Below are 27149 nucleotides of genomic sequence, written 5' to 3' on the forward strand. Positions count from 1 at the left end.
AAGCAGCGCTAGGTGTTGAGGCAATGTTTGTGGTATCATCTCTACCAAGCAAGTGTTACTTCTGCCCCCAATCCCAGTGTCTCCATGCAAGCACAGGGGGAGATGAGTAATGGAAGTCAGCCTCATGCACATGCAGACATTCAAGGAAAAAAGGGATGGCAAAAGAGGGAAAAGACAGAGTGGGGAAAAAGACAAAAGAAGGGCCACAAGAGAGAAAGTGGGATATAAAATAAAGTGATGAGCACAGACAGATAGAGTGAGAGAGTGAGGGACACCTCCCCCATCCCCGTTGGTGCTGAGTACACAGTCTGTGTGAAGGGTATCAGTCACAGAGTGGACACTTAAAAAGGTGGGTTTTCAAGAGCACACAAAGAAAATGCACAACTGGTCGCAAAAAAAAAAAAAAAAAAAAAAAATGCGGGTCAGAGGTCAACATGAGGTCAGCATGAGGTCAGAGTTCGGAGAGGAGTGAGAAGGAGGAAGAGTAGGGCGGCTAGGCTGCAGATGACATGTCCAGAGAAACACACAGAGAGGGACAGAGTCACAGGGAATGAAAACAGGGCTCCCAGAAGGACATTCAGTGCACCAACATTAGCCCTGTAGAGTCTCAAACTAAGCCCCATGCAACCACAAGCAGGCAGCATTTAAATATCCACCTAAGGTCCGTCATGAACTACAGTATTGTTTACTTTGTAACTTGGAAATGATCTCGTATAAACCTCAGAAATCTGCTTACCTACAATAGTGGTGCACAAAAAAAAACTGAAGAACTAAAACGAATTTAGTAAGATAGGAGAAAGACAGACGAGAGGCTGCTGTTTAACTGATTTTCCTCCATTTACCAATTATTTTAATGCTTTTTCTATATAGTGTCTTTAGTAAACGTTATTTTACTCAATATAACAAAATAAGTTATTTTGTGTGGTGGACTGGCCATTCTTTTTTAATCAATACAAAAGTTAGTGTTAGAGTAACATGTTAGAGTAACAGGACTTATTTTCTGGACTATTTCGTGATATGGGAACTTTTAGCAAGTAAATCCGTGGCGCTTCTGGGAAGGTACAACTGGCCAAAAATAGCACAAACAGCATCACGCCAGCAGCTTTCTCTTGTTTATACTAAGTAAAGATACAGATAGAACCAGTCATCTGTGGTTTTATATTTGATAAGAGGCATACAACTTGTATCATATAACCTCTCATTTAACTTTCTGCAAAGCAAAATAGTTTTATAGATTTTTATTCATGTATTTAATTATTGCTCAGTGGATCTGATCAATATGTTCATTGACTAATGTTACTGATTTAAAAAGTCTTTTACGTATTTACTATGTCTTTAATCAAGTCATAAACCTCTTGAAACTTATTAGTATTCAGGGTTTCAGAGTGTAACCACATTTTTACACAGAAACGTCAAATCAGGAATGGCCTTCGGGAGACACGTAGCCAGACACATAAACGAGACAGATACATGGTTTTCAGATTCACTGCAGCTGTGATCTGAATGTCTCCCTTTCCACACCTTGACCCTCATGCATTGTTACATCTCTGATTATTGCTCCAGTTTTCACAGAGAGGACCTGTCACCTGTTGGGCTGATCTGTTGCTCTGGTACAGGGGAGATCATACCAGCCCACAGGTGAAAATGGAGTCAATAAGATGTAGAGTATGCATGTGTGACGGAAACCATGAGGAAAAGGAGTAAGGAGGCCTGATAATTGATACAAAGGCCAGTTATGTTATATGTTATACTTATGATCTGTATGGATTAATGAAATATGACGCGCAGTGCTTTTGTAGATAGCATATACCAAGCTAATCTGGAATCCATCTACAATAATCAAAAAAATATTATCTTCTTTGGGTAACAGTTTATTCATTTCTATGTCTAATAACAAGACAGGCTGTGTTTTGCTCCATGGTTTTTTAAAGAAAAGGACTTTTGTAAACTCATAAAATCTCTGACCCCCTAACAGTGTACTTAAAATCATCACTTTTTGTATACCTTACTGAATTAATCTATTACTATCAATTACAGTAAATGACTAGAGTTTAAAATATATAACGAAAGACAGTAGAGAGGTTGTAGTACTGTAGGAGTGTCCTGAGTCACTGTTGTTGGAATAAAGTCCTGCAATAGTTTGATGCGTGTGGCAGCTTTCAAACACAAAGCATCACAGGGTATAAATAGGAAAGACATGGGGACAACGGAGAGAATTCATAGGGAAACAAAACTTCATTTTGGTGTCTGGAGATTTTTTGGAAAGAGGATGATTGTTCTTTAAAAAGTGGCTCAGGGTCAAATCAAAAGGGACATGAAGAAGGAGATGCATTGTGGAATCTGGGTAGGGAACTTACCATTGGTCATACCAGGTGACAGGTGATCTCTCTCATTGTGTCGGCGTCTGCTGAGATCACGGGAGCCTTGTCTCGCAGATTGAGGTGGCTGACCCTCCAACATGTTCACAATGTCCATACGGTCAATACTCTTCAGAGCTGTGTACAAACTCTCCACTGCGGTAAAGACACATGATGGACAGACACAAGCAGAGAAGGAAAAAGAGAAACAGGGGAGGGTTTCCCGGGAAAAACAACAATGGCGTTACAGCAGCAATTTGACTTTGGCTGGATTAATTATGCAAAAACACAATGAAGGGATTAGAGAAATTCCCATTTCACTCATGTACTCACTCTTGGCCCTTTTGCCCTCACGTGTGGCCCATAAGTTAAGCAGTGCAGAGCTCTGCTCCAACAGAGAGTTTGGATTCTCCACACGGATCTTGTTGATGTCATCCACACTAAGCTGAAGCTCACGTGCCAACTCTGTTAGAAAATTGTTAGAAAAAGAGAGAAGATCAAATGAGCAAGGGGAAAATATTTACATCATTCAGTCTCTAAATTACTGGAACATACAGTCTTGTTCTTGAAATGGTACACGGCCTCACAGTAGCTGTGAGCAGAAGAGACATAATCAGTTTGTAGGATAGCTCTGGCTTTTGGCAGTGAAGTGAAAATAATTAATTTCATTGGCTGGTTGCCATGTTGTAACTTTGTTTAGTCACTAGCGGGCTAGGCAAGCTTGTCAGACATAGGGTAAACATGGATGGTTTACAGCACATAAAAACAGACTGAGCTGTTCACGTTCACTCACCAGCCCAGCTCAATCCCAACTGTTCTGCAATAACAGCCATCTTCAGCTCTGTCCTCTCCATGGCAGTCATTGATGCTGCAAACAGCAGAGCGCAACTGAAACTCTAACATCTAGGTTTGTTAATTTTACCACGTCATCACTGGAAAATATACAGGTGTAATCATTTACAAGTGAGAGCCTCATACCCATAGCAGGTTCATTCAGGGCACTGTATCTTTCTCTCAAAGCCAGCGGGGTCAGAGTTCGTCTCCGATCTTCACTCCCAACAATCTGCAAGGTATAAGAAAACACCACTGACATCTAACATATAGGCAACACCATTTAAAACAGTAGAGTACTAACTAGACTAGAGTAACTAACTTTAGGAGGCCTACCTTGATACACGGAGGCATGGTAATGTTGAGGTTACACAGCACATGTTGGTTGTCCTCATACTTGGTGGACTTTCGCAGGAAAGACAGAAATCCAGTGGGCTCTTTACTACTGTCTCTGACCTTAGACACAGACACAACAAAAGCAATGTACACGCTTCATGTAGAGTGGAGATGTAAAGATTTGTAACACAAAGCTGAATGTTAATACCTTAACAGAGACAGGGAGTCTGTTATCTCTGAACGCCTGGAAGCTGAAGCAACGAGGCTGCTGTGTGGCCTTCCTCACCGGTACAAGATTCCCTGAACACTCCAGGTGAAGTGGCATTCCCTCCATCACCTGCAAGATGTGACATTGGCCAAGGTGGAAAGAACATATATTACAAAAATATGGCCCCAGTGGGACCTGTTCCTTATGATCATATTCAACAGACGACACCCAAAAACACTACAATTCGACCACATCAGTATGATGAACTGACCTCTATGTCTCTGCTGCGAGCCACCTCTGTGAAGTTCTCATGTTGTTCCAGGGTTTTATCCATCTTATCGTCGGTCATGCAGTAGCAGCGCAGACGGCCCTCGCGCAGCTCATTCATCTTTGCAAACACCACAAACTTGGCCATGTAGGGTACAGCTGACAACTCTCTATAGAGCAGGTTGGCAAAGGAGACGGCCTCGGCTGTCCGAGGACAGTCTGCGAGCCAGAATCTGATGGAAGACAATGCCACGTAATCACAGCATTAGTCTGTCTGTTCTTTGTTTTTTTAAATCACAGGTCAACTTCTTGCCACAATGATTTGACGTGGCAGACTTGCATTGAACTGCCAGCTGAACGTACCGTGCTGAAACGTTGGTTGTGAAACTGGCACAATCATTAGCATACATAAGCTTGGTGGTGCCAGTAATGTCCTCCCATTGGGCTGGGGCTGTGCCACCTAGGAATCATACAGGATGAGTGAGGGCCATCTGGATAATTTGGCCTTAGCAATAGTTATAAAGAAGAAGTATAATGGTGATAGTGTTTGAACCAAATAAAAACACAAACTCTGTTTTTATCCAGCTAGGCATCTCTCATCTCTGCAAATCATCTCTGCAAATCTTTTCATGCCAGGGAAGGTAACAGCTCCCATCAACACAAACACACACGTGTCATGGCATGCAGTACCTATGACAGAGCAAAGCAGACGTAGACTGGTGGTGTCACCCTCCCCAGTGTCTCGGGGGCTCTCCCTCCAGGATGGGGGCAGAGGTATGCGCAGGCCGATGGGTCTATGGAATTTGCGTCGCCGAGGCTCCACAGTGACCACAGGACTAAAGTTTGCCTGGTTACCGAGCAGCTTTGCAACCAGCTCATCCGGAACTGGCTGAGCCTGACGTTTAGGTAAATGATATAGAGACGGGGTACGTAACATGGGCACAGGTTTGATGATGTGGTAGAAAAATGGATATCATACAAAAAAGTAAAAAACGTGTACAGGCAATGAAGATTTTAAATAAGATGTTGGGAGAATTAGTAGAATGAGATAATAGGATGTTGATGATTGGGAATTAGACAAAGCAAAGGGGTAAAAGTGAGGACAAACGAGCAGGGCAAAATTAAAGATGAAGAGAAAGAGAGAAAAAAGTCCACAGTGAATAAAATACCTCATTGTTCAATCAATCCATTTGGAAAGACAATAGCAACGCAAACAGGTTCTAGGACTTAAAAACTTTTTATTGTGAAACATAACAATATGTGTTAACATGAAGCTTTTACAATTATTATTACAAAATGGATATCAAAGAAAAATGTACTAATTACATGATTACTACAACAAACTTTAGGTTAATAGATATGTTCCTAAACATTATGATATAATTAAAACAAAAGTGCAAGGAAATATTGAAAATAATTACCATGTCTATTTTACTTTCAGTTACATAACTATTCTCATTAAGGCATGTGTGGTAACATGTTAGTTAAAAGACATGGTTAGCTTATCATAACTTCACTCATGTGTCTAAAGGACAGCTGCCAAACCAAAGCATGCAGTAGAAGGTCAATTTATACTGTATCTATATTTAAATGTAATTTACTGAAATACATGCTGACATTGGAATTACAGGTTTTCATTTTGTAGTCTTGAGTCAGAGTATGTTAGGAATTAATGTAATCAGAGTGTTGAACTGGAAACAGTGGGTCTATTGATGCAAACAGAACTGTAGGATAGAAAATCTGAGAAAACTGTATATTTATGAAGGAACATAACAATTAATTTAAATTCCCGCAACTACAAATATTCAAATATTTGAATACCAAATATTTGTTTGCTTTTTTTTTATTGAAATACGAATTAATGTTTCCTTTTAAAACAGGATAAAGGGTCAGGGCATTCGACAGGGCCAAGTTATAATTTAGTGCTTGTAAAGAAAGCTGCTTCGATTTGATAGAACAGGCTGAACTATGAGCTTTGTACTGAAAAGTATTCCTTTCATAGGATCCTTATAAATATGTCCTCCTTTAAAGATTGCTCCATAAATGACTGCACTAAAAAAACTCTCATCTTTGGTACGTATGTTTGTGAAAACTTGAAGAAAATCTGTAGCCTTACAAACAAAAGGAGGCTGAACTGTGATATTTCACAGATTAAAATGTTTAAAGACCAAGCAATGTTTAGCCTACTCTACTTTTCTTAAATTAGTGTGTTAAATAAACTAAATACAGGGATTTGCCTGGGGCATACATACATTAGTCAGAAATCATCACTAAAAATAAAATAAACAGTTGCATATCAGCACTAAACAAGCAGTCCGTAGTTGTATAAAGGTGCCAAGTGCATGCAATATGTGAAATAAAAGGCAAAAAGGTCAAATAAACAACAGAAAACTGATATGATCCGGTCATTCCAGGATCAATCAAAGTACATCCAACATGCTTTATTTTTCAGGCAACACAGGCATTAACGATTTTGGCTTTCTTCTCCTTCCTTCTCATCATCCCATCTCACCTGCAACCCCAGGCGGACTTGTTTGGTGACAGCTGTCTCAGGAAACGTGGCCTGCACCATCGGCACCAGTTTACTTGTCAATGAACCTCCCTCTGGGCCAATTAGGTTGCTCTCTTGCTGGATTCGTGATACAACAGCAAAGTAAAGGGGGAAGTCGGTGGAGATGATGCGGCGGATTCTCTTCTTCCCGAGCTCCTCTTGACTTTCTAAATCTGCAAAGAGAAGACAAGGTTACGTTTAAGAAGTGATACCGAGTGAATGTTTGAACAGTCTGAGAGTCAGCGCGACACGCTGAAACTCTTACCCTCATCCATCCCGTTGAGGATTGTTTCTAGCACCTCATCACCATAGCGATTGCGATGCTCTTTCCAGACAGAGCCGTTCTCACTCCTCAGCACCACGAGCTCCCGGTCACCACGACCCAGAGCAGCAAAGTGGGGAATCTCCACTATCACTGGTCTGCAAAACAACACAAATGGAATTAGGCATGAATTCAAAATTTGAAAATAATTGTAAAAAAACAGTTATAAAACAGTTAATATTTTATTAGTTTCGACATTAAATTAATTCAGTTTTCAACTATTTCAGATGCATAAAGAGAGAAATTAATTTGCGTCCTCACCCCAGGAACTGCATGCCTGCTGGACCCAGAGAGATGATTCTGCTGGCCAGCCCCTCTCCCTCCACCAGGGGAGGGGGGCTTGTCAGCTTCTGTGGCTTCACCAGGCGGCAGGTGATGCGGGTTGGGGCTGCACAGGTCCGCGGAGGTATAATGACACGCAGACCATTATGTCTGCTGCCTCGCATTGAGCCACCTCTGGCATCCACCATAAAACTGACTAAGAACCTGGTATGGGACAAAGACTGTGTCACTTAGCTGCCAGATCAGACATTAAATAGAGATTAAGTGAAATAATATTTAATGTTCATATTACTGCTCTTCTGACCCCGTGTGTATGGGACTAGCGACTGGGCTGACATTGTCTGACGTCTCAGTTGCTGGGCTGCTGGGAATCAGTGAGTCCTCGTCGTATTCTTTGGGCAGTGGAAGTGGAGTGTGTTGCTAGACAGATAGAAAGACAAGCTGGTCATGACATTCTCAAATGAACACTATTTAGCATAGTGTTGAATCAAATGGTGTGTTACTTCCACTATCATTTGCTTAATAGGGATATGAAGAGGACTATGATTAAAGATTATGCCTCTGTACCGGATTTTAAATACTATTTTTGCAGTGAATAGGGAGAAGAGACATCATTAACCTTTAAAAGACCATTGAAGAGGAATTCTCATTGCCTTTTAAAACTAACATAATTGCATCATGTTATATGCTTTCAAAGAAAGTCACCTGAAGTGTTATTTTTAACAAACCATGACATGTTGACAAAACCTATAAAGAAGAGATTAGTGAGTGTGAACAGGGCACTTGAGTCGCACTATGAGAAATTTAGGATTCAGTGTTTTTGGATATTGGCTCATACTGCAGAGTAAAAGTGTTCATCTTGGTCTCTTACAAGTCACTGTTATAGAAGAACAATACTACTGCAGCTCTGTACCTGGTCTATCTCGTGCTCTTTCAGCATGACGGTCTCTGGAGAGACACGGGGGATCCTGGGAATGGCTGGTGAGTAATTTCTATTGTGTGAAAAGAGAAAAACATGTCAGATTTAAGAAATTTCTCTACAGCTCACCTCCTCCCAAGTGCTCCTGCTGGTGTTTAGTAAGTGTCTATGGTGCATCCCCTTCTGTCTATCCACCAATGAGCTTGTGGCTATCATCTTGGCTCTCTCCCCTACTTCCCAAGCCCAGCCCCCCTTACGCTGTTCCCAGCCCTCTCTCGTACTCCAGTGATTTCTTGGGGGAGAGGAAATCGTCATCATGGTCTTTCATGTCATCCATCTTCATGTACCTGGCCCCTTCTGTCCCCAAGAACTCCTCTCCTTCAGAGAACAACATGCCAAACAGAGCGAACAGACCGTGGTCAGGTTGGTGAAATACCACAAGAGAAAGAGAAAAAGAAAAGAAAAAGATTGATTAATGAGTGGTTATAAGGGTTAGAAGGGACAACATGATGACCCAGGATTTAGGTGATGGCTCTGTGATTTAGAGGGCAAGACCGGTGAGATGAGACATCAATGATAAAAGTCTGCTCACTGACCTTCCTACTGCTTGAACAGCAAAAACACTTAAAATATAGGGTATGAGAACAGGAACAATACAGCAGGTCACTTGAAAGAGCTGTTACCTCAGGAAGCTGAGTTCGACACTTTTGATTCAGAATACCCAAACAACATTAAAATAAGAGAGGACACCTTATAAATGCACTCAGTGAGTGAGCTCAGTTAGAGGCAACAACATTCATATCTGTGCATAGTGCATGGGAGCATGCATTAGCACAATTTCATTCGAAACGTGTTATCTGGTGAATAAAGTCCTCCACTTCAGTGGATGATTTACGAATCAGCTCTCTCTGAGAGTGAAGTGTAAGGATATTTTTGCTCTAAGACACAAAAAAGCAAACACAGACAGATTCAGAAAGGCATCAGTCCACTTAAACACACACAATGACATAAGTACAAACTCTTCTCAACTCCACTTGGAGCATACAGTGCAATAACCTGATGTGAGCAGGGATGGGTTTTGAGTACTTACCCTCCAAAACAAGCAGAAACGTTCAAGAATTCACCAGGAACAAAGTTTCCCTGCGTGTATGAGCATACCCTGTGTGAGTGGATGTCTGTCTGCAGACCAGAGCCCTATCTAGTAGGTGTTATTACACTATGTTTGACTCTTCCAACAGGTTTATATCAGAGAGCTCATGTCCAAAATATTCTAGTCTTGTGGAGCCTACCTTGCATGTATGCCAGTATCATTTTACCACCCTGAATTTAAAACAGCAGCTCAGCTACTTTCTATATTTAGAGCAACAGTGAAAATCTGTCAGTTAAATTATCAAGGGACTAAATATCAAGACGTGTCCTCCGACATCGTTGTGGTGTCCAGGAACTAAACGTTACCTTCATTAAGTGATTTTTTGGCCACTTGGAGGCGGCAGAAACAGGCTGTGTGCTGTGAGCTGGTATCAGTTTTAAGTTGATGTTGCTAACTTTTTAGCAAACAGTTTATGAACTGTTGAGGACGCGATCTGACTTCATCATGTTAAGCTGGTTGTGTCAGCTAACTTTGCATGCTGGTAAATCAAAACAATGTGTTAAAAGCTTGAATTCATCACTACGAGCAACGTCTTTAAGATATGTAGTAAGTAAGTATTCATCTGAGCCCCTGTTAATACAAAAGTGTTGATTATTGCCACTCTAAACATTTTATTAAACCATCGTTACCCTTTAACCAACCCAACAAACTCCTGGCCACAGTTGGCATTGCAGGAACACAAGATGCACAATATACTGCTTCAGACACATACACACAAATAATGAGTTCAGATGCTAACAAAGCTCCACAACAAATTTTTGTTTTTAAGCAAAAATTCTGTTAATTCCATTTGATAACAACAATGAATCAAAGTGTTATAGGAATGGTCTGTACTGTATGTACTGTATTGGCCATAGCTATAACTGCTGTCATAACATGGAGACACCCGGAGAGTTAGAGAATGGGGGTGTTATAGCAGGGACATATAAAGGTCACAGACATGGGTGCTATGGGTGCATGCCAATGAGAAATTAGAACCATCATCATGGTGAGCACCACTACAGAGGGACGGTGAGAGAGAGCAACAGGGAGATAAAAATGAAGAGAATGAGCTTGAAATGGAGCCACAGACTTTATTACAACGATCTATGAATGCCGCACAAAGAAAGAAAGAGACATTCATACCTAATGTTAGCTGTGCAATTCCTAAAAAAGGGCAAAAGGCAAAAAAGTAATTGGAAAAAATGAATATTTATGTGACCAGTTCAGACATAAGAAAATCATCCTCGTAAACAGTAGGTAATATTTTGCTTCAGTGCAACAGTCTGTTTCATATGGTTTAGAGTAACAGTATTGTACCTTCATCCTCAGACACATCCAGGATCTCATCCACTGTCTCTGGGAAACTCATGCGATGTTTGTCTGTGGTTGTCTGCAGAGACAGAGGAGGGGATTATTATGGGCACATGACACCAGCGCTGTGTCTGGCAGGTAGCAGGTCTTAATCTTACAAAGTAGTTCCTTGAAATGATTGCTGTTGTTATTTGGTGCTATATAAATAAACAATAAAATAGAAAATAGTATTTCTAAACTTCTCACCATGGAGACTGTCTCCTCAGTGACAAGCTTAAGGACGTCAATCACAGATATGTAACCCAACCTCTTAGCAATGGCCAGTGCTGAAGTACCACTCTAAGAGACAATCACAAGCAGATTGGTCATATCAACAACAACAAAACAAACTTTTTAATGGGTTTAACGGGAGACAAGGTTCGCATTTATGCTTACTGTGGTAGTCTCGTTGGGCTGGGCTCCATGCTTTAGTAATAATGTCACAATGTCTGTGTGCCCTTGTTGGGCCGCCTGGTGCAGAGGAGTGTAACCAAGCTGGAACAGAGACAAAAGACGGGACATAAAAAATAATTTACAAGTGTCAACTCTGGCTCTGAAGCATCAAGAAAACAGCTTATTCTAAGTGTTAGTTATAGCCCTACGTCTGACCTTATGATCCTGTTTACACCTGGTATTAAGATGCAATAGCTGAGACACTTGCTCCCAGATTTCATTACTGCTGTGTCATTTCCACAAAGGCTATACAACTGTATTTAGCTATACCCTCATAAACAGCCAGTCACAGTAGCAACATAATCAAGTGTCCATTGGACATATTCCTCTGCCCAAAAGGAAAAGAGGTATTTTGTTTCACTGGCACTCCAACCATGCATGTCAGTTTTTACCTGCATGCTTCTTTCATTATTTCTTGTTTTAGTTTGGAGCCTTGGAGCATATGTTCTGCACTGATTACTTATTATCCTGTAACGTCATTGTCAGGGATGCACGAGGATACTTCAGCATTTAAAGCAAAGTAGCATTTAAGCTACAGAAGAGATCTGGTCAAATGAGACCCAGACCACCTCGGCAGGTGGTTTGGTTGAGCTGATCCCAATCTGTTTTGGTGACTTTTTACACCTGTATTTAGCTCTGTCTACTTCAGATTGCCCCAGATGCATCTTAATACCAGGTGTGAGTTTTTCACTCAGTCAGCTTTTCTGTAATAAACCATCTCTCTAGTTACAACACTGCAAATGTGCAAAATATCTACACAACACATTTACACATATTTATAAAGTAAATACATTCAGTCTTTGCCAAATGCTTTGCATTTTGCATTTGATTTTAAAGACAAACTTTTCTAGTTTCAATAAATCATAAATAAAATGGCTGGTGATAACAACCAGTGCTTTGAGCTCTGTGACTTGTAGTGGTTTTCTCAGAGGGAGACACTCACCCTTGTTTTGCTGTTGACATTGGCCTGTTGCTGTTGTAGGAACTTCACCATCTTGATGTTGCCATAGTGACACGCTACATGGAGAGGAGTGTAACCCATCTGAAAGTAGACAGAACAGTAGTAAAAAGTCGAAATCACACCAGTCGCATAATTTTAGTATTCTGACCTTTAAATGTGAATAGATATATATGTCTACTGGCAATAATAACACCACTATTGACACCCTCACATTATAATCAACATTGTAACAAATTCCTCGCCTAAATACCTTGAGATCATCAGGATATTTATGCACTTTGACACTACCTGCTACTGCAGATATGCCATTTAGACCTGCAAAAACATCTTACACGTGTGGCAGCATAGACTGAGGCTCCCTGCTTCACCAGGATATCAGCAATGCCAACATGTCCTTCTTGTGCCACCAAATGGAGTGGGGTTAATCCACTCTGTAGGCAACAAAGGTCAAAGGACAAATGTCAAATATGTCACACACAGTACACATCACAGTCATACCTAATTGAACTGCACAGTATAATTATTTTATTGTTTATGTAGTTCTTGCCTTGTTTCCTAGGTTGACGTTGGCCTGTTTGGAGATGAGCAGAGACACCATGTCAGGCCTTCCTTCCTGCGAGGCCAGGTGGAGTGGTGTGACTCCCTGCAGTGACTCGGCATTGGCTGAAGCGCCATACTGCAGCAGGCTGTTGGCTACCTCCACTTGGTTCTGCTTGGATGCTATGTGGAGGGCAGTGTAGCCATTCTGAAAGATGAAGAGTAGTGGTCAGAAAAACTAAACGTCTTTCACTGAATAGTTTATTGAGGATTCAATGTGTGGATTTGTGCTTTTTCTTTTACCCTGGCTGCACTATGCGGTGACCCTCCCTTGCTGACGAGCAAGTTAACAACATCCAGGTTGTTGTGATGTACAGCAACATGCAGCGGAGTCAGGCCATTCTGCAAACACAGACACAAAACGTCATCAGCATGTGGTATTTCTTACATAATTTTCTTTCGTATACTGTATGAAATTCATTTATGTTTTTCTTACTTTGCCTGCTGCATTAGGGTTGGCTCCCCTTTCCAACAACAACTCTGCTACATCCACTTTGCCATACTTGGAGGCCACATGCAGTGGAGTGAAGCCTTTCTGTAGAGGCACCGACAGCAATTGGAAGATGGTATTAGGGTAATTGAGGCTCAAATCCATATTAGGTTAATGTTGTTTGGGTATGAGATGGGTTAGAATATGCAAAATTGATGCCCTACCTTGGTCATCTTTGTCTGCTGAGCATCCATATCTAGTAGGATGCGAATGGTTTGTACATGTCCTTCCCGAGCAGCAATATGTAGAGGCGTGTGACCTGCTGTGGTGGTGGAGTTGGGGTTTGCTTTGTGCTCCAGCAGCAGCTTCACAAGCTCCTTGTGACCCATTCGAGCAGCACAATGAAGAGGTGTTTGGTCATCCTGGTCAAGAGGAGAGAGTATTTTTGAAACATGAAACACCACATGTAATATGAACTAAAACTGAAGTTCTCCTGTACAACCTCCAGTACCAGCTGAGGATGATAATTTTTTATTCACTATGTACTGTAGTTACAAAGTTTACCCACTTCTTCAGCCGGAAAATGTATTTCTTAAATAAATGCATATGTCTTTGAGGAATCTTTTGATTCAATACATGCAAATCCTTAATGTGTAAAGTCTCTACCTTAGCCTTAGTGTCCACCGGTGCTGCATTCTGCAATAAAAACTCTGCCACCTCATAATGTCCTGCACGAGACGCCATATGCAGAGGAGTCTCAACTTTCTGCTCAAACACAAACGACACAAAGTACACGATCAGATTCATTGCTTTAACAACAGCAACATCATTATCACTGTACAGGTGATTAAGGTGAAGATTTTTGATGAGAACTCACAACATTGGAGGCACTGGGGGAAGCTCCTTTCTGCAGCAGGATCTTCACAATGTTGAGGTGACCCATAAATGATGCCACATGTAACGGGGTCAGGCCAGACTGATTACAAGGAGGCCAGGATTAGACAAATTAGGAATTGACTTGACTTGTTAATCCATTTTTAGATGAGTGATTTAAGTTTATTTTATTTCTTCCTCTTCCCTTACCTCAGTCACAGCCTCTAAAGATGCCGCATGTTTGAGCAGGAGATCCATCACACGCATGTGGTTCTTTTTACAAGCGATATGCAAAGGAGTGAAGCCATTCTGTAGAAAAAAACAAAGAAACAATTATCTTCACTATGAAGGTAAAAAACTACTTTGCATTTTTTTAAATAACAAAACGTGCACTTGTAACTTACGAGTGCCCTAGAGTTTGGTTTGGCCCCTTTGTCCAGCAGTAGTTTGGCCATGCGGTGATTACCACAGTGCGCTGCCACATGCAGAGGGGTAAGGTGGTCCAGTGTGATGTCATCAATCTCAGCATTGTACTGCAGAAGCTGCTTGACACAGTCCATGTGGTCCCCCTGCGCTGCCATGTGGATTGGAGACAGGCCATTCTGAAAAGAAAAAAAAAACCTCTCTCATCTAATGGAAGCGAGTGGCAAGGCAGCAGCAATGGTGATTTATATGGGAATATCTGTTTGTCTAGTTGATCAAAATGTCTCACTGTCACTTAACTTAATTAAGACTAAAACATAAATAATAATAAATAGTGTACTGTTCATTTTTATGGGAAGTATAGAATTTTCTTTTGGTGTCTCTTACCTTGGTCTTTGCCTGGATGGGGGCTCCATGGTCCAGCAGGATCTCTATAATCCTGACATGACCGTTTCTGGCTGCACAGTGCAGAGGAGTCAGCTCATCCTGCAGAGGGATGAACAGTGATTTAGTTATCGATGTGTTCAACTAGAAACAAAGACAGTAAAGGAAAGAAACATTAAATGTGTGCTTCACCTTGGTCTTGGCATCAATCTGCGCCCCTCTGTCCAGCAGGAGTCGGACCATGATCACATTCCCCCGTCTAGATGCAATGTGCAGAGGAGTGATGCCGTTCTGTAAAAAGACAAAGATTGCACCGATACAGACACACAAAGGACAGAGAGCAAGGACTAAAGATCAGCCTTTAATTAGTAGGGATGACTAATTAAAGGTTAAGGTAGTAATTACCTACCTTTGGGGTGAAGTTGACATTGGCTCCTCTGTTAAGCAGAAGTTGAGCTACATTCAAGTTTTCATAGTGTGCAGCAATGTGGAGGGGTGTGAATCCAGTCTGCAGGGACACATAAGGGTGAGTACTTCTCATTACCTGAGCCTTTCAGAAAACACAAAAACAAACCAAGCAACAACAACATATACATTCCTAGTGGACATGTACTGTACATGCTACAATCTCATATACAGCAGCCATCCACACAAAAAGTCCCACATACCTTGCTAAGTACATCAGGATTGGGGTCGTTCTGCAGAAGCACCGCAGCTGTGCGTGTATCATCATTGCGTGCTGCAATGTGTAGTGCAGGGAGGCGGACCTTTCCCTTGGTGCCATAGTTGATGAGCAGGGCTACAACATTTTCATGTCCTTGCTGAAGAGCCACGGCGAGAGGAGTAAATCCATCCTGCAGCACACAGAAGACAGTCAGAAGATGAGAAGTGTCAAGAAAATGAGAGAGACCTAAAGAGAGAGGCTTATGAAAACAAAGAATGGCAACACAGCGAGTGTGGATCAGCAGGGATGGGATTGAAAAATTTAGGCGATTACTCTGAAAACTTTTCGCAGTTCTTTGGTACCTCAGTTGGAATGCTCTGATTGGCTCCGTTCTCCAGAAGAAACTTCACAACCTCTAGATGGTTTTCTTGTGCAGCCATGTAGAGTGGAGTGAAACCCTTCTGTCTCAGAAACACGCACGACAGACGCACACGAGCAGCGGCAGAGGAGACAAAAGCACAGCAAGATAGGAAGACAGTCACAGATGCACACACAAGGATGTACACAGAGAGGAAACACCAACACACAAATATAGGAACAAGACCCATGTTAACAGATGGATTTGCAATAGCTGCTACAATGGTTTCACTCTAACGTTCACATAGTTAAGAACTGCAGAGCAGCGTCAGTGTGTCATGTGATCACCGCTGTGAGAGCAGCACTGAATCTCACCTGGGACTGAGCATTGACATTGGCCCCATAGTTAACCAGCTCGGTGACCACCTGCTCCTGTCCTGCAAGGGCCGCAATGTGCAGGGCTGTGTTCCCTTTCTGTTTAAACACAGATGCACAGATATTTAAATACACATATGCATCAACAAAGATTGTCAGTTAAATCCCACATGTATATACCCACATGTATAGGATTGAAATAATTCTCCTATACAATGTGAAGCTATGATACAGCCAGCAGCTGGTTAGCTTAGCATATAGACTAAAAACAAATTTAATCTTTTTCATTCCAAAAGGAACAAAATCTGCCTGACGCTCTTTAGTTTACATTTGTTTAATTTGTTAAAAAAACTGAGCTGTTAAAAATGTAGTCAGTTGTTATGGTCAAGATCTACATGAGTGTTTCTTGGCTGGGAATGATAACTTCGACCTCACAAGTCTCAAAGAAGCAAGAATGTCTCATATCACATGCAGAAACTTCCTGAAATGCTCGGCCATTCCTATTAATGTTAAATTACATTTGTGAAAACCTAAATAAGAATTCAAATTAGATATGGTTAAGTTTTAGTTAAGTGATTTGTGGGTGGAATTAAGATCGAATGACTTTCTGCAGGCGGTTTTACCTTTGTGGTCGTCTCCAGTATGATTCCATTGTGGAGTAGCTCAAGCACCATTTTGACGTGGCCTTCTTTGGAGGCCAGATGCAGCCCATTGAGCCCATTCTGAGTGAGACAGCAGAACAGACTTCATACTGAATGGTCCTACACTAGGAACATAAATATTCCCTAATCTAAAAGGACTAACCACACATGTACACACAAACACATGTAGACCATGCCAAGTCAAAAAACAAGAAAAAAAACTGGGGTTGTTATCACAGTGACTGAAGCACTCACAAACATAAGCAGGCAAATACTTACACTGGACAGGTATGCATGCAGAATTGTCATATTCAAAGTAGTCATTAGCAAAAACAATGTCTACAGGGGTCAAAATCAGGACGTGAACATTTCATTTGATTCATGGAGGTGAGAGAAGAGGAGGAGGAATAAGAGGAAGACGGGAGGGGGATGGCAGGCCGCTGGTCTCGTGGCTGGGAAGAATACGAGCCGTGTGGGATAGGTCTGACCTCACACAGCCTTCCTTCAGCCGCACAGGACATGTGAGGTTGGACCTTTCCCACACCACTGATATTATTCCTCTGAGTGGGGAGACCACAGCACACCATCACTCTACTGCAGACAGAGGAGAGCAGGAGGGAGGGGAGGCAATGAGGGAAAAGCAAGAAAATAAATAGAACTTGAGCTAGAAAACAGAACACCAACGGAAGGAGAGAGGGTGGTGGAGTTGTTACACTGAGAGGGATAAAAGTGGAGGGAAAACATAATAAAGGGAGGGCGTGAGTGAGGCAGTGTGTTTGTGAGTGAGCCATGGCAGAGGTACACACAGTCAAGCCTCCACCTGGCCAAATGTCCATCAGGCCAACACATCAGACTGCACATCCAGCATTACTCACACAATCAGAACAAGAATCTCACTGAGTTAAAGTGATGCTTTAAAACATAAATATCATCTTTCTACACCACCAAATCTGTGCACATATCTGTGGTTAAGTTGTGTTGAAAACTGAAAATATGTCAACAACTATTTTCACAATATTGAATTATTAAGCAGAAATGAACAATGATTAGTTCTATCTTGAAGATTTCTTTGTGTCCTTTGAAAATTAAACTAAATGCTTGTGTTTTGGATTAAGGAACATTAAAGCCACTACGAGTAGAGTCCGAAAATTCCCAAAATTGGAGCCATCTGGAGGCAGAATAAAAATAGATACAAGCAACACACACAGTACTGCACCAATATTAAGACACTGTGTGTGTGCAAAGAGCTAGAATGCTGTAAATCACCACTTTAACTCAAACACAAAAAACACCAGTGAAAACACAATTTCATATCAACAATTTCAACATAACAAACAACTAAATAGTTTTGCAAGAGTTTATTTTGCAAGACAAAAAGTTTTTGTATATCTGAATGTAATTATGTTTTTAATCCATGAGGTGTCTCCCTTCATCATGATGAGTTTGCCAATAATAACCACTGTACAGAGTTACAGTACATGAATAAATCTGTTATGTTGGGTTGTGAAAAGGCCTCATAGAAATCCTGACAGATGCATTACTAGCAATTAGAAAATGTTGAGGACAGCACAAGTGAATCGAAGGGAACCCATGACTAAGGTAGATTAATGAACAGGAGGAATCTCTCTCACACACATTTACAGTTTTGGCCACGTCTCAGTAGCCTGAGGGCAGCAGAGCCTACTAGCACTGCCTCTCCCTGGACACTCAGGGAACAACCGTCAGAGAAAAGGAGACAGGATTGACGACACTGTGCAAAGTAGAAACTCTTGCCCCATTTATCACTGTCCCCAGAGACCCTGTAAACGCTACCTGTCACCTCCAGCCACTGATTAACAGTGAACCTGAGCATGCACATACAGTACAGTGAATGACTGAGTGCACAGGCAGATGAATGTGTACAGTGGTTAGCTCAGACACATCATGCACATAGGACACACTTATATACAGTAGAAATAACCATACAACAAATGGTAGTACACAGTGACAATCTGAGGGCAGAACATAATTCAAAACCAAATGACTAATCATTTCACTGTTTGTAAATGCCATTAACCAAACTGCTCTTTCCATTCACATGTTGCTGTTCTTGTTTTGAATAAGAAGTGGCAAACCCACCCACGTGCTAAGTTGGTATTTAATTAGTTGGAAAGCAGATAGACATAGCAGAAGACTATACCCTTACAGGATTCAATGGTGAGTAAATAAGTACTTATAAATACTCAACTATCTCTGCTTCCTGTACACTATTATGCATTACAACTAAAAGAATCTGTTTGGCAGATAAGCAAAATTATCTGATGTGAATAAAAAGACAAATAGAAAAGATAAAAAAATAGAAACTACTGGCTGATAGATGAACTTGCTGTTCAGACGCTATAACAGCAACCAGTCACATATGGAGAATGTGCAGCTCTCACCTGATTGGCTGTATTTATATCGATGCCATTTTTAATATGTTCCAGGGCCTTGTCCAGGTTGCCGGAACGGGCCGCACGGAGAAAACTGTTGCCAGCATCTGCCTACAAGTGAAAAGCAAAGAAGGAACGAGAAGGGGATAAAGTGTATAGGAGAAAGTGAGAGACATATAAAGTGGAGGAATAGAGAAGGAAAATGGACAGGGAGACAGAGCTTGGTTATTATTTTTGCATTTCACATATTCAAAACGTTTAGTAGCGGTAGATTCAGTTTCCCTCTCAATTCAATCCTCCATTGGGATTTTGGTCAGTGCAGTTTAAACAGCTTGAAATTGCACCTTGACACAAAAGTAAAGTCTGCTTTGTACTCAGGTGATAAGGCAAGTGTGATAATAGCGGCTGTTAGTCCCGTTGTGCCAAGCAAACTGCTGGATCTTTGTCGAGACTGAATTTGTGTGCGTATGAATGAAAGAGTTAGAAAGAGACACAAGGTGAATGGAGAAATCATAGAGACAATGAGAGTTTGCCGAGTGCTGGCTCATGGGCCTGCACACGGCACGTCCAGTGTGTCTGTCTGTGTTTTGTTTGTGTCTGAGGCCTTCATGCCTCTCCAGACAGGCAGGGGTGCTGCTGAAACAGGATCACTCATGCGGCACAGGGGGAGAGGAGAGGAGGAGAAGTGCGAGGGAGAACCACAGGGATAAAAATCGGCTGCGGCAATCCCTGCACCTTTTCATTTTCATCAATCTCCACTCTCACCCTACTACACTCATTCTCATCTCTCTAACCAGTTATTTCAACTCGCTGGTCATTTACTGTCTGTCAAGCACAGACAGTAAATGAACAAACCTCTCATTATGTGTTCCAAAAAACAAACACAAAATGTTACCATCACACCCACGAATAAAAATGCTTTTCTCAAATATTTTACACTGTATTTTAAGCTGTGTTGTTTATTGTTGTGATAAGATTATTGGTCCTCGTTTGACAGGGAGTGAGTCTGAGTAAAAAAGAGAAAGGAACCACATGCCTGAAGTTGAAGCATAGCAACAAATGACACAACACACCCTCAGTATGACACCAATGGCACAGCGCTGTGCAAAGACAGAGGTCACTTTGAAAAAAAAAGGTAGGGGCAATGGCAGGGAAACAGAAAACTTTGAAAGGAAAAGTTGCTTCCAGCTGACTGGGACTGCAAAAACCGTTGCAATTGCAGACTCCTGTTCCTCATACCTGTTATTTGGAGCTAAAGTTAACACAGTGGCCAGGTTTTCACTTTGAACGTCACACAGGAAGCAGCATCCTATGTGTAAAGTAATAAATCCAGGGCTTTTGTGCCAGTACACCAACTCACAATAAATGTTTTTGGCTGTTGCTCACAGACAAGGCTCAATATTGTGCAGTACAAATCCTCTGAATATACATTCCCACATGAACACTTTTATATTTTATACTATACTTCAAACAGCACATACTATTAAAGTTTCTGAGTTCAGTTAACTGGTTAATTTACTTACGGTTACCAAGCTGTCCTGGGAGGCCATGTTCTCCCTATTCCTGCTTTTAAGACTTTCTCATTCACTTTCAGTTTGCAGAAGAAGATAACCCTCAAGCCTCCTCCTTCAGGGCTGCTGCAGAGCAACTGACCCAAGAACACAGAGCTGTCACACTAGTTTTAGTACAGGAGTATAGGATACTCCGCAAAAAAAAAAAATCTTTTTGAGCATGTTTAACTTAACAGTACATGTCTGTGTGTGTGTGTATAACAATGAGAATCCATTGAGAATCCATTTACTATAAGGGAGGATCCATATGAAAACATTTAGATTTGCACAGGATTTGGTGGATAAATTATGCTTTTGCAAAAATACTCACTTTATTCTATTTTATAAAATAATTATATGCTTCACAATTAAAAGAAAAAACACTAATAATCTTGTATTGGGGGTGCTGTGTGTGTAAAAACTAAATAAGCCTATACAATGTAGCAGGGTGATTGTCTTGGTGCCGTGTTTGTAGACTTTGCCATGGAGACACAAGAAAAATCCTTTCTTCAAAAGTAGAATCAAACACAGCTGATGCAGTGTCACCCACAACCTAACAATATAAATGGTCTCACAGCAAATGGTAGCATGGTAACACCATGGTGATCCTGACTGAGGCCCCTCTACAGGCATCCCACTCACCCTTGTCAGATCACTCTCCCCCAGAAGCTGCAGTGTAAACTTGCTGAAGTTTACAAGATGAGAGAGGCTCACGTGAGAATCCAGCAGAAAGATGTCACAAGTCAGTGGTCAGCATGTTTCTGTATGAAACTGCTCACGTCAACAAGTGAGTGTGTGGTGTGATGAGATAAAAATGCAGGGGAACCACACCCATCCACTAACTCAGACATAAACAGTTACGAGGCACATGTACACAGCATTTACTAGTGAAAACACACAATCTAAAAGTGTTCAGTGGTAATTCCTGTGCTACGTTTTGCTGAACTCTGGTATGATTTAGATGAATGAGTCCCTCTCCGGTTATTCCCAGAGAGCGTGGACAAGCTTCAGGCTCTGGGCAGTGCAGAAATGAACAGGCACATTAATCATGTTGTTTGCAGCAAGAGAAACAGACGATCACCCTCTGAGCAGTTCTATGGTTAACATTGGCAATATAAACACGCACATGCAGACAGCAGAGACTCCTCATAATGAAGATCAAAATTACCAAGTAAAATTATTCCCACATCTCATCACTGAAAACCATCTCCCCCGAACTACCAGCTCCTCGTCTTTATCTCAGTTTTTCTTTCCTGCACTGTCTCTGTCCCCCCGCTTCGTGCAAACCGCCCTCTCCCCCCTCACTTGCCTCCTCTGCTGGTGCTGCAGCAGACAGAATGACATCACCCCCTTGTCGGTGGACTGCAGTGTCGTGAAAACTCGGTGTGTACGCATGTGTGTGTGTATGTATACACAAGGAGGCAGGCTTGAAATCAACATCCTGACCATGAAGCTCCACTGCATTGGACAACTAGCCCTGAAGAATCAGCATTTTCACAAGAGACAGATCACGTGTGTTTTTTTCATTTCTGAATGGAATCGGCCTGAATTTGTGTGAAGGGGCGAAATAAGACATGAAGCATGAATGGGAAAGAGAGAAATTGCAAAGATCAAGATTTGAGAACAGGCTGTTTTGTGTCCACACTGAGCTTGAAAACAGCTGTGAAGACTTTGTGCACACTAACTTTCCATCTGCATCAAATCTTCATGTAAACTGTTCCCTATTCAATCTATTTGCAGAAGCTGGGTGAACACTATTGCAGGATTACCAACACTGTGTGGCTGCACTGTAATCTCAGTAGCCTGTCACTATGTCAGAAACAGGGAAGCAGGGAGCTCCAGAGATGGGGAACACCCTGAAAAAGTGTGTTTACAGCGGTCCTGTCTGAGGATGTGAGGCTCTGACCTATAGTGGAGAAATAGCTCAGCAATGCAGCTAGGAATTAGACCATGAATTGCTTTAAAGGTAATTAGTAAAATCTCAAAATCAACACCAAAGCTCATTGGTGACCACTGAAGAGAAGCTAAAACAGTGGTAACATGAAGCTGATGATGTGCAATCATCTGCTTCATGATGTTCTTAAGATCAGAATTTAACAAAAAACGCAATCTTCAGGATGCTGCTCGGTTGATAAAAACATTCAACACTGAATGTCTTTTCTAACTTGTTTTCCAAATGTGAGGTCTGTGTCATATATGAGAGTTTTTTTAACATCTGTGTGGACTTTAGAGGAACAAATATGATTTTTTGTAACATTAATATGTGAAAATCAAAAAAAAAAAAAAATCCCAAACCTATTTTGTGTGACAGAAATGCTTTTTACCTTGGGAACCACTGGTTTAAATCAACATGCTGCTCCTGTCAGTCTAGACAGATTAGTCAACGTGTCAGTGCTTGAGAAAGAACAGCCAGCACTATTTCACCAGGTGCAATCAAGAGGCAAATCCTCGGACCCTTCATCCAAATGTCAGTGGGAGAATCTCTCTGCCCAAGATCACGGTGATCTGTGGGACATGGAACTATTATATGCTTCTCAATATTTCAATTAAAATGAACATAAAGTAGCATTCACTAGGCACACAGACCAACACCCTATCTCTCTCTCTCTCTTACATACACATACACATACACACAAATACAGACACCAACATGAATTTGCAGATGCAGCACCAGGTGCAAATCATAAATATTTTAAGTGCCACCACAGCTATTTGTACACCCAGCAAAAAGGTGAAAATAAGGCATGGATATAAGTTCAGATAGTCAAAGTCTTGCTTTACTTGCAACAATTTCTTAAACTTTAAACAACATGTGTGCAAACACACCAAACTCTTTCTGCTGCTTTTCCCTGCTAATCTCAGTATATTAGTGTATTTATCAGTGTGATTGAGTGGTTTCTATACATTTTTGAAGAACACTGAACACTCATATGGAAATTCCTGCAGAGTGCTTAAACAGCTACTTCATCACACTTTTTCTGCTGACTGGCATTAGTTCTAGAAATTGATTTTCTTTGCTGTCTTTTTTTCCACAGGCCTCCACTGCTGCATTCATCTCTCAGGCTGCTTGGAGAGATTGCGCAGGCAGCAGGCTGTTTCCGGCTACAGACATGTAGTAGTGTAGAGTGTGAGACCCATGGGACTGCTCAGCTATGGACACATTTACAGGAAGTAAGTGAGCAGGTCACTAGGATGAAGCTGTAACATTCTCCCTCCCATTGCTGTCTGTCTGTATGTAAAACTGTCTGTCTGTTCGACCATTCGTCTGCCAGCTTCTATTCCCTGGATGTAGTGAAGCGTCTTATCCCATTTTTACTATTTACTTTCTCACACTCCCAGGCTCCCCCTCTCTGTATCCCACTGTTTGTCTCTGGCGTACACAGTGATTGTCTCTTTATATCTGGCTCTGCTGCAGCCTCTGCACTAGTAGATGAGATTGTCATGGTTATTGTGATCTTTTAAGAGGATAACAAAGAGGGTGAAAGCCATAGGCTGGAGATAGGGTTTGGAACCTATGGAGGGCAGGATCAAGAAATGGTAAACATCCTGTATGTGATTGGAGGGACAGAGAGAACATATATTAAATAAGAATAACTTCAATTTGAACCTGCAAACAATGCTTACCTTAATATGCTTCACCATATTTACAGTGGCAAAAACGTATGTGTATGCCTATTTATTTTGAGGGTGTTGACTAGAGCTACTTTGACTGACAAAAAACACTCAAACTTAATGAGCTTGAGCCACACAAGCACGTTAAACATTGAACTATTAGGTCTATGGCAGAACACCAAAATGGAAGCTGCTGCTTACTAAAGTAAACATTGTGCACATCTGAAGTTTGCCAAAGAGCACATTGATACTCTACAGCAGTATTAGCAAAATATTTTGTGGACTGATGAAATATATTGAACTATTTAGAAAGAACACACAGCACTAAATTTGGCGTAAAAAGGTAACAGCATATTATCACGAAAACATCATCCCAACTGTAAAGTATGGTGGAGGAAACATAATGATTTGGGCCTGCTTTGCTGCATCAGAGCCTCAGAGCTTGCAGTGACTGGGAGAAAGATTAATTCCCAAGTGTATCAAAAAGTTCTTCAGAATGATGTGAGAATGTCTGTACGTCAGCTGAAACTCTATAGAAGTTAAGTGATGCTAGACAACAATGATCTTTTTTTTTTGAAAGATAAAAATTTTGTGTTATCATTTTAAGCACAATATAAGATGAAAATTAGATCACATTTTATAAGAAATTACTGCAGAAAACCATCAAATAGCGGCAGTAGCTCAGGATGGAGAGCATCTTCTATGAACTTAGTGGTTAGTGGTTCAATTCCTAGTCCCTCCTAGCTACTTGTCGAGGTGTCCTTGGACATGACACTGAACCCCAAACCCTTGGCCCCTCAAAGGGGCAGCCTGTCCACAATGCGGTTTCCCGTTACTGTGGGACTAATCTGAGTACCTCTTCTGCCACTGCTAACGCTTTTCTTGGTTATATATAGCAGCTCTAGCTATTAAAATTAACCACTGGAAATTCTCTCCACTTGGCCAGTGGCGTTCAGTTAGCTAGTTAATCACTTTATTTGCAAATATGTCTTTTTGTAGAAACCACACAATACAGTGATGAAATACTGCACAATATACATACATAATACTAGATATACTATAAAGGATACAGAACCGTAATATTGAGATATTAAGTAAACTACAGACGGCATCATAATATTGACTGCAGTTCATCCTCAGATCAACTATAAACAAAACAGGCACAACTTTCCTCGCGTTTCATCATCTAAAGTAAAACCTCACAACTACTGCTGCCTCCGTTACCCCAGACAAACTGGCAGACACAACGCGAGCACTCATAGACATCCATGGAACAGTGCCTTGCAATTGTGTGTCCTGTGTAGTCATTATCTCTGCTGGCTCAGTAGATTAAATAGTCTATAGTCTTTTGTAAGGCCATGCTAAGAGTTCCAATAATTGACCCACTAATCAGTTTACTGACCTCTAGTTTACTTACCACAGCTAATCCTGGCTGACATCATACAATCTGAACATCAAACAGAGGAACAACTGAAGTCAAAAACAAGATTAAGAAGGAAAACAGAACATCATACACACCCACATAAATACGCACTTACACTAATCTTGGATGCACATGCATCACAACTCTCGAAGATACTCCCAAGCCATAAAGCTCCCTCCCACGTTACCACGGGAGGCTCTGTCCGACCAGTTTAATCAGAATTATTATCTTTGGGTCTGTAAACGATGTCTCTCTATATGTTTTAATGCTAAAGCATAAGAGTTCATAAACATGAGAACAGATTACTTTCTTATAAGCAGTACCCATGTTTACAGCTTCATGACACTCTCTTTCCCTGTCTCTTTTATTTTTCTTTGTCAGTGTCGATCTAAAAGATAAGGACAGAAAAATAAGAAAAAAGCAGAGAGAACAAAGCCATAGTGATGTTTCCAAAACAGTGGACAAGAAGGGACAGAAAACAAGAAAACTACTTAGCAAACAGAGCAAACACAGAAATACATGTGTTGAATAAAAAATGAGCTTGGACAAAATGGACAAAGAGTAAATAGCAATACATCAATATCCTCATTCAAGTGTGAAAAGTAAATTAGAAAGAAATTGATTTAAAAATGGGAACATTGTGAAAATATTGGCTCATCAGTGTCTGATGGGAAAAGAAGCAGGTGCATTACATGTGGGAAAATTAAACCAAAAACTTCCAAGCAAAACAAAACACTGCGACAGAAACAGGAATAAAATAAGAGTGGTAGAGATGGATAGAGGTAGACAGAGACAGTATGACGAGACCGAGACAATGACAGGAAAAAGAGAAGAAGCGAGTGTATAGAAGGAGGAAGGTGAAGAGGAGACAGCGAACAGCAGAATTTGTGGTACTCACTCCAAAAGTGAAGGTCTTGACTGGCATGCCTGTTGGCCCTCCACTCTCTCTTTCTTATGTTTTCTGTTTCTCTCAAACACACAGCTGTCTTTTCGGTTGCCCCCCGAAAGTGCTGCAGTACAGGGCACGCAGACCCCAATCCAACGTAAACACGAATGCACACCCACACACACATAGACACACACATGCCCAGACACACACACACACACACACACTTGAGTAAGCATGGTGGGTGGAGAGACTGGGGAGGGTGGGGGTTAAGGGGATGGGGGCCCAGGGGTTTATCTCTGGAGGAATGTTGCCTGTATCTAAAGACACACATTTCACACGCAGCCAAAAACAAATGGGTATCAGACGCTCTCACCATAAGCTACTTGTTTCCAGTCTAACTAGCTTAGTCTCAATCACTTTTTGACCCAAACTTCAATTTTTTTCTCATTCATCTCCATCTTTTTCTGTGTTCTGATCTCCACCTCATCTAACCTCTCCACCCTTCTGGTTTTGTTGCTCCCCTGCACTCTCTCACCTTAACTTTATCCCTC

General features: G+C 41.3%; 1 protein-coding gene across 1 annotated transcript in view; it reads right to left on the minus strand.

The window, feature by feature from the left end:
- Positions 1–26795, minus strand: part of ank1a (ankyrin 1, erythrocytic a) — a 36990-nt gene extending 10195 nt beyond the window's left edge. Inside the window, exons 1-38 of the mRNA XM_026343020.1 lie at positions 26608–26795; positions 19134–19235; positions 16696–16794; positions 16073–16171; positions 15703–15801; positions 15345–15530; positions 15086–15184; positions 14869–14967; positions 14680–14778; positions 14274–14471; positions 14080–14178; positions 13874–13972; positions 13663–13761; positions 13221–13418; positions 13003–13101; positions 12810–12908; positions 12517–12714; positions 12302–12400; positions 11952–12050; positions 10952–11050; positions 10763–10855; positions 10523–10595; positions 10349–10369; positions 8331–8451; positions 8068–8146; positions 7459–7574; positions 7134–7358; positions 6816–6970; positions 6512–6723; positions 4690–4894; positions 4363–4459; positions 4004–4232; positions 3733–3861; positions 3525–3644; positions 3336–3420; positions 3151–3225; positions 2691–2822; positions 2358–2513 (exon numbers count right to left, since the gene is read on the minus strand). Of these exons, the coding sequence (XP_026198805.1) occupies positions 2358–2513; positions 2691–2822; positions 3151–3225; positions 3336–3420; positions 3525–3644; positions 3733–3861; positions 4004–4232; positions 4363–4459; positions 4690–4894; positions 6512–6723; positions 6816–6970; positions 7134–7358; positions 7459–7574; positions 8068–8146; positions 8331–8451; positions 10349–10369; positions 10523–10595; positions 10763–10855; positions 10952–11050; positions 11952–12050; positions 12302–12400; positions 12517–12714; positions 12810–12908; positions 13003–13101; positions 13221–13418; positions 13663–13761; positions 13874–13972; positions 14080–14178; positions 14274–14471; positions 14680–14778; positions 14869–14967; positions 15086–15184; positions 15345–15530; positions 15703–15801; positions 16073–16171; positions 16696–16794; positions 19134–19235; positions 26608–26634 (4618 nt within the window). The 5' untranslated portion in view covers positions 26635–26795. The remainder of the gene's footprint in view (positions 1–2357; positions 2514–2690; positions 2823–3150; positions 3226–3335; positions 3421–3524; positions 3645–3732; positions 3862–4003; positions 4233–4362; positions 4460–4689; positions 4895–6511; positions 6724–6815; positions 6971–7133; positions 7359–7458; positions 7575–8067; positions 8147–8330; positions 8452–10348; positions 10370–10522; positions 10596–10762; positions 10856–10951; positions 11051–11951; positions 12051–12301; positions 12401–12516; positions 12715–12809; positions 12909–13002; positions 13102–13220; positions 13419–13662; positions 13762–13873; positions 13973–14079; positions 14179–14273; positions 14472–14679; positions 14779–14868; positions 14968–15085; positions 15185–15344; positions 15531–15702; positions 15802–16072; positions 16172–16695; positions 16795–19133; positions 19236–26607) is intronic.
- Positions 26796–27149: the final 354 nt, after the last annotated feature.

Source organism: Anabas testudineus, chromosome 9 (genome assembly GCF_900324465.2).
Source record: "Anabas testudineus chromosome 9, fAnaTes1.2, whole genome shotgun sequence".
NCBI classification, from domain to species: domain Eukaryota; kingdom Metazoa; phylum Chordata; class Actinopteri; order Anabantiformes; family Anabantidae; genus Anabas; species Anabas testudineus.